Genomic DNA, 12,288 nt, shown 5'->3' with positions numbered 1-12,288 from the left:
ATTGAAGTTTTTCTTAGACATTCTGTTCAAGCGTAACTTTATTGTATGCAAATATCTGTGTAACTCTTTGATTAACATGGGATATATCTCATATTTGCTTTGCCTAGGGCAAAGATCCAACTTGTGACCTTGCACATAAGATAAGAGTTATTAGGGTTAATTTATGATGTCTAAGCACATTGCAAGGTGCTAAAATGGAACTGTTCGCTTTAAAATACCTTTAAACATTAGCAACTTTGTACTTTTTGTGGCACTGGGGAGCCCTGTACATAACACCTGCTTGGAAAGGGGTAAGGAGAGGACATAATGCTCCAGTTGAATCTTACTTTATCGAAGGGCATGCAAGTGTATACCCAATGCAAATGCTGCATCTGAAGAGAAGCAATTTTACAATATTTCATATCCACCTACTTACCATTATTTTTATGATTTTAACAGAAGGTCATTTAGTCTTTCAGCTTGGTGAGATATTCCAAGTTCAGTGGTGAATGGGAAAAAGTTTCAAAGATTTTATTTTTATGAGAGTGCTCCAGGTTCTGTCACTGTTACAGGTGTAAAGAGATCTCTGGACTCTTAGGAACAGTGGTGCACTGAGAACTGTTTAAAGAATGGTTATAATAAAGGAATAAATATTGGACATTGTGGAAGTTGGGCGGTAGACGAGGAATATCAATCATCTATTCATGGGAAAACCTGACTGTCCTGGATTACCAATTGCAGGTTAAAGTCACTGTTTCACCCAACTCTGGATTTGAAGAAATGAAACAGTTGCCTCACCGGGGTTGCCATCTCAACCCTCCATCCCAGTCACGAGGTCCTCCAAGCGTTAACCCAGCTTCCACCACATAGCACTAACCATTCATTTCCTGCTTGAGGCCACAATGGGGAGGTTTGGGAGAGGGTCAGGGAGCTTTTGGTGGAAATATGAAAGGGCTAATATGGGGGGTCCCCAAAATATCTTACTCATTAGCCATGTTCAAATGTAAAAAAAGGTTGGGGAGCAACACAAGCATCCACAATGTTCCTGGGGGTATCAAATAAGCACTGTGATTGTATACTTGGTAGCCTTTGTGGACTGGCAGCCTACAGGAGGCACGGTTTGGCAGAATAGCTATTTTTTATGCAACCAAAACTTTCCTCCAAGCCAGGAATTCAAAAACAAGCACCTGTTTGAGACCACTGGCAGCAACATCTAAATGGTTGATGAGCAACATGTTGCTCCCAAGCCACTGGTTGGGGATCCACAAGCTAATAGGAATTTTCCTATACTGGGGCCCACAGGTGTATGTTCTGGTTCTTGTTTTCCATAAAACTGAGCAGGAACCTACTTGCAGAGAATACAAAGCATATGCAGGTGATTCTAGATATCTCTGCCTCTTGGTTAGAGTTGAGTAGCTTTGTAGAGTGGTAGCATTGGGTATCTGAGCTGCTTCTCATTAAACGTTTGTTTTCTTTTTGCATTTGTTGTTGTATATGAACCGCAGTTTTCTTTTACTGGACTTCAAGGAAAACAACAGACAAGGCAACCCCTCCCTTGTTTTTTCCACTGCCACATTGGCTGTGCTACAGAGAAGCAGGCAGGGTTGTGGGTATCTCAATAGCGAACAGAACAGATTTACCCTAATGTACTGGGCCCACTAGTGGGCATTAAATATTGTGCAGTCTGCTGTTTCCCTGGAGCCTGGGAAATGAAAATTAAGAGATGCATGACATAATATTTTCTCTTTTCATTATGATGCCTGTATGCGTAGCTCCATTTTACTGTTTTCATTGTAACTACAGCTGAAACAGATGTTTATGTTAATTATCTTGCTGCAGCATCCATAAATTTATCTAAAAGTTTCCAGTGATTTCCAGAAGTGAAGCTATATGATAATGCGTGTGTGGGGAAGCTTTTTTTCCTAGTGTGCCTCGCTTCCTGCGGTTTATTGCCAAGGCCGCTTAGAATCACTCAGCCAATAAATAATTAGAGCAGAAGGAAAGCTTTTATCCCAGACTGCTGAAAAGTAAAACTTGCGATAAAGCTCTAACCATGGCATTGTTTACACATCTATTTGTAAATCATACAATAAAAAGCAGTATATACAAGGCTCACTGGGCTTCTTCTTTAGACCCTATCAGCTCTTGGGGACCCCACAGGGTTTAGAAGACCCTAACATGGCAGCATATGGACGAGGACATCAAATTTGGCTGTGGGCAACGACAGCCTTTTATCGTCAGTGGGTGCTGTGAGATGTACGTCAACCATAATTAATTGGCCCCTGGTTATAAAAGACTGGTATACGGGTATGGGATCCATTATCTGGAAACCCATTATCCAGAAAGATTTGAATTACGGGAAGCACATCTCCCAAAGGCTCCATTTTAATAAGATAATTTTTTAAAAGGATTTGCTTTTTCTCTATAATAATGCAACAGTACCTTATACTTGATCCCAGCTAAGATATAATTTATCCTTATTGGAAGCAAAACCGGCCTATTGGGTTTAATTCATTTTTAGTAGACTTAAGGTATGGAGATTCAAATTACTGGAAGACCCCTTCTATGGAAAACCAAAGGTCCCAAGTATTCTGGATAACAGGACCCATACCTTTAACGTTTCATCAGATACTGTACCAAACAACATAGTTCTTATGAATAGACTGGTGCACCCAGTGCTGTAAAGAGAAGTTGTTAAGCCCTAAGAGATTTTTTCTCATCCTCCAAACCTTGTTTAAAATTATATGTACCCCACAAATATATTGAAATTGTGAATGATTCAGGGCTGGGATTGGTGTCTCTATTGCTACTCCCCTAGGGGTCACTCTCCTTGTTACCCACATATATTGCAAAGCATTAGTTCATAAAGCCAGGTTGTTACATAATTAACAAGCAAAAGGCCAATGTCTTAAAATTTAAACAATGAAGACATATTTATAAACTGAAAAAATGAAGCTAGGTAAATTACCCAAGGCCTTTTACTGCATCGTTATGGGGCTTTCTATTATCAAATGATAAATCTGCCCTATTGACTCCATTTTATCCAAATAATCAAAATTTTTAAAAATTATTTCTTTTTTCTCTGTAATAATAAAACATTACCTTGAACTTGATCCAAACTAGGATATAATTAATCCTTATTGGAAGCCAAACCAGCCTATTGGGTTTATTTAATGTTTAAAGGATTTTCTGGTAGACTTAAGGTATGGAGATCCAAATTATGGAAAGAACCATTATCCAGAAGATTCCAGGTCTCCAGTATTCTGGATAACAGGTCCCATACCTGTTTTATTATGATTTTAGTTGATAATAGCTAAGCATTATCACACCTTACTGGTCTAAACAGTAACATTAGTCATGGTACAACATTGAGATTCTAAGTTCTCAGTTTGAAAATTTAATTCCCAACATCTTAAAACATTTTTTAAACTTCCCACCCCAAAGCAAGCCTTAATTAGGTTATCTTCTGCATTGTCATGAATAGGTTCATCTTCCGTGGGATGCTGCCCTATGTGATATGAGCTTACTTGCCCCCTTGGAAAATTTTCAGCTGACACCCATGCAAGTCTGCTCTAATAACACAGAGGAAAAAGTATAATACATATTTTTTAGATCTTCCACCCTAAAGGGTCACCAATCTCTGATATAACCCATGTCCTAAAATCACAAGAAGGAACCCCAGGGGTCATTATCTTGTTAAAATTGTGATACCTATGCTTGCAATAGGTAGCTTTTAAGTGCTGCCATTGATTTTGTACTCACCTAGACTCAATCATCAAATCAACCTCGCTGACTCCTGCACATGGTCAGTGGGTATTGAAAGTAACAAACTCCCATATGTGAGAACACCTACTTTACTTATATAATATATACTGTAATCCCATAGTAAATTAATAGATTGCCAAAAATATCTGAATTGCCCTACTGCCTTTGACAAAAGATTATATGCTGTTATATAGTTGACTAGATCATTGAGGTGATGTGTTTTCCTACAGATACGCAATTATCATTAATCTTTATACGTTAATAACTATGTTACAACAGAAAATTTGCATTATACTGTTCAGGTTATGACAGCGCTACCTTAACTTCCTTTTATAAGAATTTGTGGTTATGTGGAAAATTGTGCTGTAAAAGAAGCATGAAAATAAACTGTGCCAAAAGGATCTTTTTAAGCCAGAAATTACTTAATACATGAAGTTTATCATAGGTTAAGCCCAGGGCTGTTTCAATAAATGCGCAAAAGGTGCATTTGTTTAGGGTCATCCAATAATTTTCATCTGCCATGTACGATTAAAGTCTTTGAAAGGGTAGGACTACACAAACTATTCCGGCGCGATCCTACGCGCTGTGACAAAACGTGCTGCGTCTGCATTCGAGAGTCTTGTCCCGTCGAATCAATGCTGCAACGCCATGAGACAATTCTATCACTTACCTTATTTTTGTCGCCTGCGTTTTGACACATGCATTTTGTCGCAGTGCGTCGGATCGCACCAGAATCGTTCGTGTAGTCCAACCCTTAAAGACTGTTTTTTTTTTTTGTTTGTTTTCCCATTTTGTAATTATGGTCTATCTATCCACTCCCACAGCTGTTGGTCCAGGGCATAGACCCCACTTCTACTTTGGGAAAACACTTTCTTTATTGCCTGCCTTAATATAATGAACTTTGAGCCCACCAAAAAATTTGTCAGGAATCACTGGCTCCATAGATCAGCACGGGCAGTGTAAATTAACTGTGTACATTCAGCCTGCAGCTACAGCTTTTCCACTGCTCCTCTTCTTTCAGTTCCGAAGATCTAATTCCTGTTTATGTCCCCTGCATCCTATAAAAGCCTTCACTGATAGGTGGACTAACATTGATATTATCTTTGATAGCACTGACTAAAGAGATCAGATAGCATGTACCAGCCCTATAGCTTGTATTTAACTACAACCCCCATCACCACCAACACGTTTTCTCTGCAGGCAGCTATTCCTGGCAGAGACACTCGGGGAGATTTAGTCGCCCGACGACTGATCACCTTTTCTTCAGGCGACTAATCTCCCCGAAAACTATTTTAGCCGGCTAGAATATAAATAGTTGGCGGGATGGCACTTGGAGCACTTCATTCTCCGAAGTCGTCGGAAGTTTTCTCATGAGGCAACTTGGGCGACTTCGGAAAACAAAGCGATCCGAGTCTTATAGCGTGTGCCCTTACCCTAACGGCCCTACGTGACCCTTGTGAGATCTAATTTATCATTCATATAGTAGAAACCTACTCCACGGCAGATTTTGTAGGATGGTATTGGATCGACAAAATGCATCCTAAAAGTCTAATGTAGTCGCATGGGTCAAAATATAAGGGGACTGATACATAAATTGTATGTGTAAACTACATGTAAAATTTGCCATCCAACACAACATAACTGTACCATGCGACCGCTGCATGCTGCATGTCTTCATCCGACGAGATGGTGTCTGACCAATTTTTTATTTATTTTTATAAATACCTTGTATGTTGGACCAGGGCTGCCCTCAGGGGGTACAGGGGATTCTACTGTATCGGGCCCAGGCCTAAATGGGGGCTGTGCTGCACTTTTTAGCATTTTAAAACAAAACTTTTATGGGGGGCCCTGGCGCCATAGTTTTTTATTAACTTGTAAGGGGGCCCGACCATCAATGGCTTTTTATAACTTGTGTGTGTGTTTTAGCGCTCAGGCCCAGATTTATAGCGAGGCCACAAAGGCCAGGGCCTAGGGCGGCACGATTATAGGGGCAGCATCCCGCCCAGCTGCGAAAGCACAGAGGACTCACATGGCAAATTTCCTAGTTACTTATTGGGCACGCGCAGACCTCTGTGCCGATAGGGGATGAGTGTGCCCCGGGGGCGGGGCTAGGGTTGCCACCTGGCCAGTATTTTACCTGCCTGGCCAGTAAATATGATGGTTGATCCCAATGTTATTAATAGGGAAAAAAAGTTAACTATATAGGAAGGCCGGTATTTTTTTTTCAGAAAAGGAGGGGCAGAAGGTCTGCTGTCGGCCTAAGGGCGCTGGGGGAAATCTGGCCCTTATGTCTGTTTGGTCTTTTAACTGTGGTGTGGAGTGGGAAGGATCTGGGGTGGGACTTTGGGTGTTGTACGGGGTCCCGTGATTTCTAATAGCGGCCCTGTGTTGGACGTAGACTACACTGTCTGACTTTATCTGATCTGACTTTCAGGCCCCGATTTCGGACTGCGGCCCCCCGAGACCACTTGGTCCTAGTGCTGGCATCACGCCCCTGAGCGTGAACATACATTGGAGAACTGGAGATAATGCCTACCGGAGTCCCCAGTGCTCCCTTGGATTGCGGCTGGGCGGCATGCTGCCACTAAAATCGTGCAGCCCTAAACCAGGCCCTTTGTGGCCTCGACACAAAGCCGGGCCAGCTGAATTTATAGTCTAACTATAGGGGGATCACATTTTGCAGGATCCTTCAAATCTCGTGCTGTTGAACTGGCAAAATCAGATCAAATCTGACCCACAAAATCCGATCAAAATCTCCCTTGTAGTTTAGCCGTAAGGGAAGAAGCAGGAAAAGAACCGCAGACCAGCATTGCTGAACTATACCCAGTCATACATTTGATCCTTCCTTTACAGAAATCAGTGCAGCCTGCATCTGTGTACTCAGCCTCAGGGACGGCCCGTGCGACTAAATCGGCTCAGCTGCTAAATATTAAAGAGCTGTTCTAGGCAACCAGCTTACAGCGAGAGAAATCCTTCCGCAGCACAAGCGGCATCCCCTGCTTCTCATTCATTTCCTGAGCGGGCAGATCCCAGCAATGTGTCCACGTGACCCTAAGCCGTGTGTTTCCCTGTCACCTGCCTGCCCGTGGCTGAGTCAGTGTCCCTTTAAGGAAAGCAGCCGGCGCGGCGGTTCTCTACACACTCACAAACACACACACAAGCGCCTCTAATAGCACTGCCAGGTGACACATGCCCGTCCATGTGTACCTCGCTTCGGGCCACGCCTCCTCCTCGCCGCCGATTGGCCATAACTAGGTCAAGCCCCTCCTGGTGACGGTGTGATTGGTTAAAAATAGGTCAGGGTCCCACCTGCCTCTCCTCATGTCACTGGCACATGACTATCCCAGAGAAACTTGCAAAACACAAACAGAGGCAGGCAGGGCTTCGGTCTCCCGCACGCTGCGCAGTTCCTGCTGGGATATTAACACGAAATAATCCTGTAAATAAATAAATAAATAGAGCGGGGAGGGGGGACGCGCGAGTCCGATTGGCTGCAACTGAGAAGACTCGTTCTGTGCTCCCTGCAGGCTCCTCCTCTCTTCATCTTCTTCTGCTTCATCTTCTTGCCATAGAGAAAGAGCATAAGGAAGAAGGGACATTCGGGAAATGGGGAAACTTGGATCTTGTTACCCACCCAGCCAGGAATCCGAGCTGAGCCCCCAGTGCCTGCAGAGACCCTGAATAAATTGCCCATTCATTCGATCACTCACTGGGACTTTCTATAATTACCCCTGGATATAGTCGGTGATCATCGATATCGATCTGATATTCGGTTATTGCTGCTGCTCACTTCTCTATTGGCTCGTGTGCATCTGCCAAGGCTATGGCTCGGCCAACTACCCAACTGCCTGCCAGCGAGAAGCTACAGGGGCATCTGCTGCACCCTACGCCTCCCATTGGGGTCCCCGGGTCGGGGATGGTGAGTTTAAAGAGCCTCCTGCAAGGACCCATAAAGGGTCAGGATCGCAGAACGAGAGAGATGTCTAACTGTAAGTATCTAACAGGGTGTGGACTACAGATGCTATTTGCCTCTTGATACCCCATACATGGGCTAAATGTAAATTCAAATACAAAAATGCATTATGGCCAAACTGCAGCCCTTCAGCTGCAACTCCCAGCATCTGTCCCAAAGGTTGCCGGGAGTGCTGCAGCAGATTAGACATCCCGCCCCAGCTGGAGCCCCAGCAATCCATACATATCTTTTTTTTTAAATAAATTATTTTAAAGAAAAAAAAAACAGGGCAAAGGGAGGATGGAAATATCATTCTCCTTCCATGGATATTTTTTTATACGCAAACTTTTAAATTTAAAATAAAACACAGAAGAAAAGAAAAAGAGAGAGAGTGTTTTATGGTTGCCATCCATACATATCTTTATGCATCAGGGATGTATAGCAATGGTAAAGTGCAACATTCATCCCAAAACAGTGTCGGACTGGGACACCAGGGGCCCACCCAAAAATCTTTGACTAGGGGCCCACTCTCAGTATTATTATTCTTCCTCTCCTCACTCTACCTCTATTCTCCTAGTCTCTTTTCTTTACAGTACATACTATAATACTATAATCTGTTATTCTGTCTATCTAGCCACTTTGTTCTCATAGAAATAGTGAATGGCCATGAAATAAGCCAAATGTTTAGCAGCATGAGGACCCACTGATACCTGGTCCCACCGGGAGTTTTCTTGGTGGGCCAGTCCGACACTGTCCCAAAAGCAGCCAGATGTATGCCGGGAGTTAACCGCTGGAGGGGCTAAGTAACCACTACCCCTGCCTTCCTGTATTGGCAAGTAGGCCTGGACTGGGACTCAAAATAGGCCCTGGCATTTTTAAATACACAGCAGCCCAAACAGCCCACTAAATAGTGACTGTCTATGGCAATTTACAGCAGCCCCTCTGGCTGTCCGGGCCTGTTGGCAAGGGTCCCTAATTCTCTAACTCTGGCCTTGAATGCAAGCTGGGGCACTAGCAGAGGCATCGTTTTGTGTATGCATTATGGGTAAGATATAAAAAAGCATCTGCAAATCTGCAAAAAAAACATTTATGCAACATGGGAAGTCATCTGCTGCAGAACAGCTTGGCAGTGAGGCTATCACACCCACTTTCAGCACCCTATAATAACTGGGCAGGGTAAAACACAACAGCAACTGACAGCTGTGCTTTCCAGATTAGATTTGCAGAAACACGAGGGCCATTTCTGTTTATCCTTTCCTAAATATAAGGAATACATTGTAAGCAATATAATGTAAGCAATATAATATGAGCTTTGTGTCCCCCTGTAGCTTTCTCATTTCCTGCTACAGCGTGGCTGCATTTTGCCAAAAACTCTTCCCCCCGTCTATAGCAGCTGTGTGTGCACTGTTGTGCTGACAGGCAGAACATCCATTTGCTGTGGCTCCAATTAGATCCATGGTGATTCTGTATTTCTGCCTGGTCTATTAGAGGATCAGCTGAAGTAATCCTGCACCAAGGGCTAGTTTTAGGGAAGACAAGGGGACCAAGGACATTTCCAGATTTTTCTCTGGGGCCAGGAGCAGGCAGGTGTAATATTTGCCCCCATACTCGCCCCCCACCCACCCCAAGCTAACAATTATATTAATTTGCCATGCCCAACAACAGGCCCTTCAACCACTGTACCACTAGCTCCCCCCATGACTGTCCTCATAAGGCACCCCTTAGCCTGGAGATACATTGTACATTATTAATATTACACATTGCATTGTCTAGTAACTAGGCTTTTAAGGTGCTGTTGAAATGCAGGTTTAGCTGGAGAGCTAGAGAATGATCACCCCTCTCTTAATTATCTCAGTCTAGCACGTACCATATTTCCTGCATTGGGTGGGCCCCATTTTCTCAAGATCAGGCCCACACCATAATGTTTAAACTCCCCCCAAACTCAACTAATTCTAAAGTGTTGGATGCCCCCAGACAAACCGATAGGTAATGAGCAAGGATTGATATATTCCAATTGCTTCCAATACAATACAATTGACTGCTATTATAGGAAATAGCCCATTGTTGTACCTTTACTTTGAAGGTACCATAAGGAGCTATAGTTGGAATGAAGGTTGTACCTTGGAATAGGTGTATATGCTGCAACAATTGTTTTATCCATGGTGATTCTGCAAAACAGGTCTATATGCAACACTTTCTTGGAATGGGTGAAAATGTTCAGATTGGCTAAATGTATTCTTATTTTTCTGCTCTCACTGGAGAACTAGCTCAGCACAGCCATATTATAAGTTTGTTTGACTGCAGGGAATGGAAAGTGCAGAACCTGTGCAAAGCAGGGGTGATATAAGGACACATCGGTGGCCGTATTGTGCTGCAGGGTAACTCTCAAAGAATCTTTTTAAATTCTGGCAGGCTTCTTTTTTGTTAGGTGAATCGTTAATTCGAACATTTTCTAATTGGATGAACAAAAACTGCAAGGTTAAAATCTGTGTATGTATTTGCAACATCTGTGACATTATACCCATACATGCATCAAAACACAAAAAACTGGTTAAGTGCTTGCAGCCCATGGAAAGGCTGTGGTCTGCATGTGTAAAGCAATATTACAGATTATGAGCGCTCCATATGGTTATTAAAAGGGGCAGTAAACACCTCTATACAGCTCTGTTCAATATGAATAAAAAGGATGTGTGCTGAGCATTCTGCCTATTGTTTTACTTTAAAGGGGTTGTTCATCTTTAAATTAACTTTGAGTATGATGTAGAGAGTGATCTATCGAGGCAATTTTATTATTATTTGTTGTTTTTACTCCATTTTTTATTCAGCAGCTCCCCCCTTATCAAAATTAGTTCAGTGCTGTCTGGTGCACAATGGTAGAGGTCCGGCAACCCCAAATCCAATTTTTAGAAACAAATTATCCAAATGCACACAGAACTGATGCAAGCAAGGAACACCTTGCACGTTTAATGCAGAAGTGCAGCGGGGCATGCTTGACCCGGAAACGTTGCACTGCACTTCCGCATTAAACGGGCAAGGTGTTTCTTGCTTGCATCAGTTCTGTGTGCCTTTGGATAATTCGTTTGTAGATAAAGCACTAATAGATTGTTTTGTTTTGATTCTATCTTTACTACTTCCCCTTTCCTCCACTGGAAGCAGGATAATTTGATAAAAATAGAGATAAATTGCTTTGCATTAACAAACTCTCCCTTAGGGCAGTGGCGCTCAAGGCAATTGGTAGTGGTTTGTCGCCCAAGCAATTTTCAGCTGTGGGTGTTTCTGACAGATTAATTCCTTGCACGTGAGTGCCCTGTCTGGGCTCATTGGAGTCTGGCTCAGTGAAGGGATGATCTGATTTACTAACTACACTACTGTTGCCTGGAAGAACAACTTAGGGTTGCAAAGTGAAACTACTTTAAATTTTAGGCTTAGCCCTTTTAGTGAAAGAAATAACACAAACATGTAAAATTTCTTTATAACCATAAAAAGGACCTTCAGCACATGCCGTGTTCATGGAACCATGTTGAATTTGTGGGTATTCTACTCCTTTAAGCAGCTCCAAGCTCTTCTCTTGTTTTTTTAAAGCTGCTTTAAAAACTATAACATCTGAGACAATCTTTTGGGCCACAATTTTAGGATCAGTGTTAGTGTCTGAGCAAGTCTTGAGTTTTCCATCACACTCCATCTATCATACCCTAGTCTGTTATATGTAAGAATGATGAAAGTCTTGGAGTAGTAGAAACACTTTTCCTTAACCAGCTTTATATCAAAACCATAATTGGTGGGAACACCAATACTATACCATAGTATGGACAGTGTCTTCTTACAGTAGAGGATAATCATCAAAACAAAGAATGTATTTAATCATTCGAACCCGTTGTGGGCTTGCAAACTGAGCCCCAGATTTAGAAGGTGCATTTATCAAAGTGTGCACATTCAATTCACCACATTTTGCAGAGAAGAATATGGGTCCCTAGAGGAAAGGGTTAAAACTATGCTTAATTAAAAATGCTGGCATAAGCTATTCCCCATTCACAAAGGACCTTATTGATCTTTTTTTTCTATTTTCACTTTAGCTTTTATAATGGTTGCTTCAGTTGTGATGTTTAATACTGAAACTTACACATTTTTAAGGTCAGATATTGATGAAAAAGTGGTCGAATGTTTTTCTATGTTGATTTCTGTGTTCCCTTTCTGCTTTTCCTTTAAGGTAACTTTTAGTGTGCTATTGAATGTTTCAATTGGCCTTCATTTTTTTTTCTTTTTATAGTTTTTGAATGATTTGCCTTTTTCTGCTGACGCTACTGACCCCATCTAAAAAAAAACAAATGCTCTGCAAGGCTGCAAATGTATATTTATTGCTACTTTTTATTACTCCTCTTTCTATTCAGGCCCTCTACTATTTATATTCCAGCCCCTTATGCAAATCAATGCAGGTTTAAAAGGGTAATATGGACCCTAGCAACCAGATTGCTGAAAGTGCAAAATGGAGAGCTGCTGAATAAAAAGCTGAGAACTCATTAAAGAGTGAAAACCAACTGGAAATTGTCTCAGAATATCACTTTCTACATCATATTAAAAGTTCATTTAAAGGG

General features: G+C 42.1%; 1 protein-coding gene across 1 annotated transcript in view; it reads left to right on the top strand.

Annotated features, from left to right (window-relative positions):
- Nucleotides 1-7,091: 7,091 nt before the first annotated feature.
- Nucleotides 7,092-12,288, top strand: part of LOC108696680 (D site-binding protein) — a 45,764-nt gene continuing 40,567 nt past the window's right edge. The window contains exon 1 of the mRNA XM_018226265.2: nt 7,092-7,733. Within this exon, the coding sequence (XP_018081754.1) occupies nt 7,568-7,733 (166 nt within the window). The 5' untranslated portion in view covers nt 7,092-7,567. The remainder of the gene's footprint in view (nt 7,734-12,288) is intronic.

Source organism: Xenopus laevis, chromosome 7L, assembly GCF_017654675.1.
Source record: "Xenopus laevis strain J_2021 chromosome 7L, Xenopus_laevis_v10.1, whole genome shotgun sequence".
Classification (NCBI taxonomy): domain Eukaryota; kingdom Metazoa; phylum Chordata; class Amphibia; order Anura; family Pipidae; genus Xenopus; species Xenopus laevis.
This window is presented reverse-complemented; position numbering and strand designations above follow the sequence as displayed.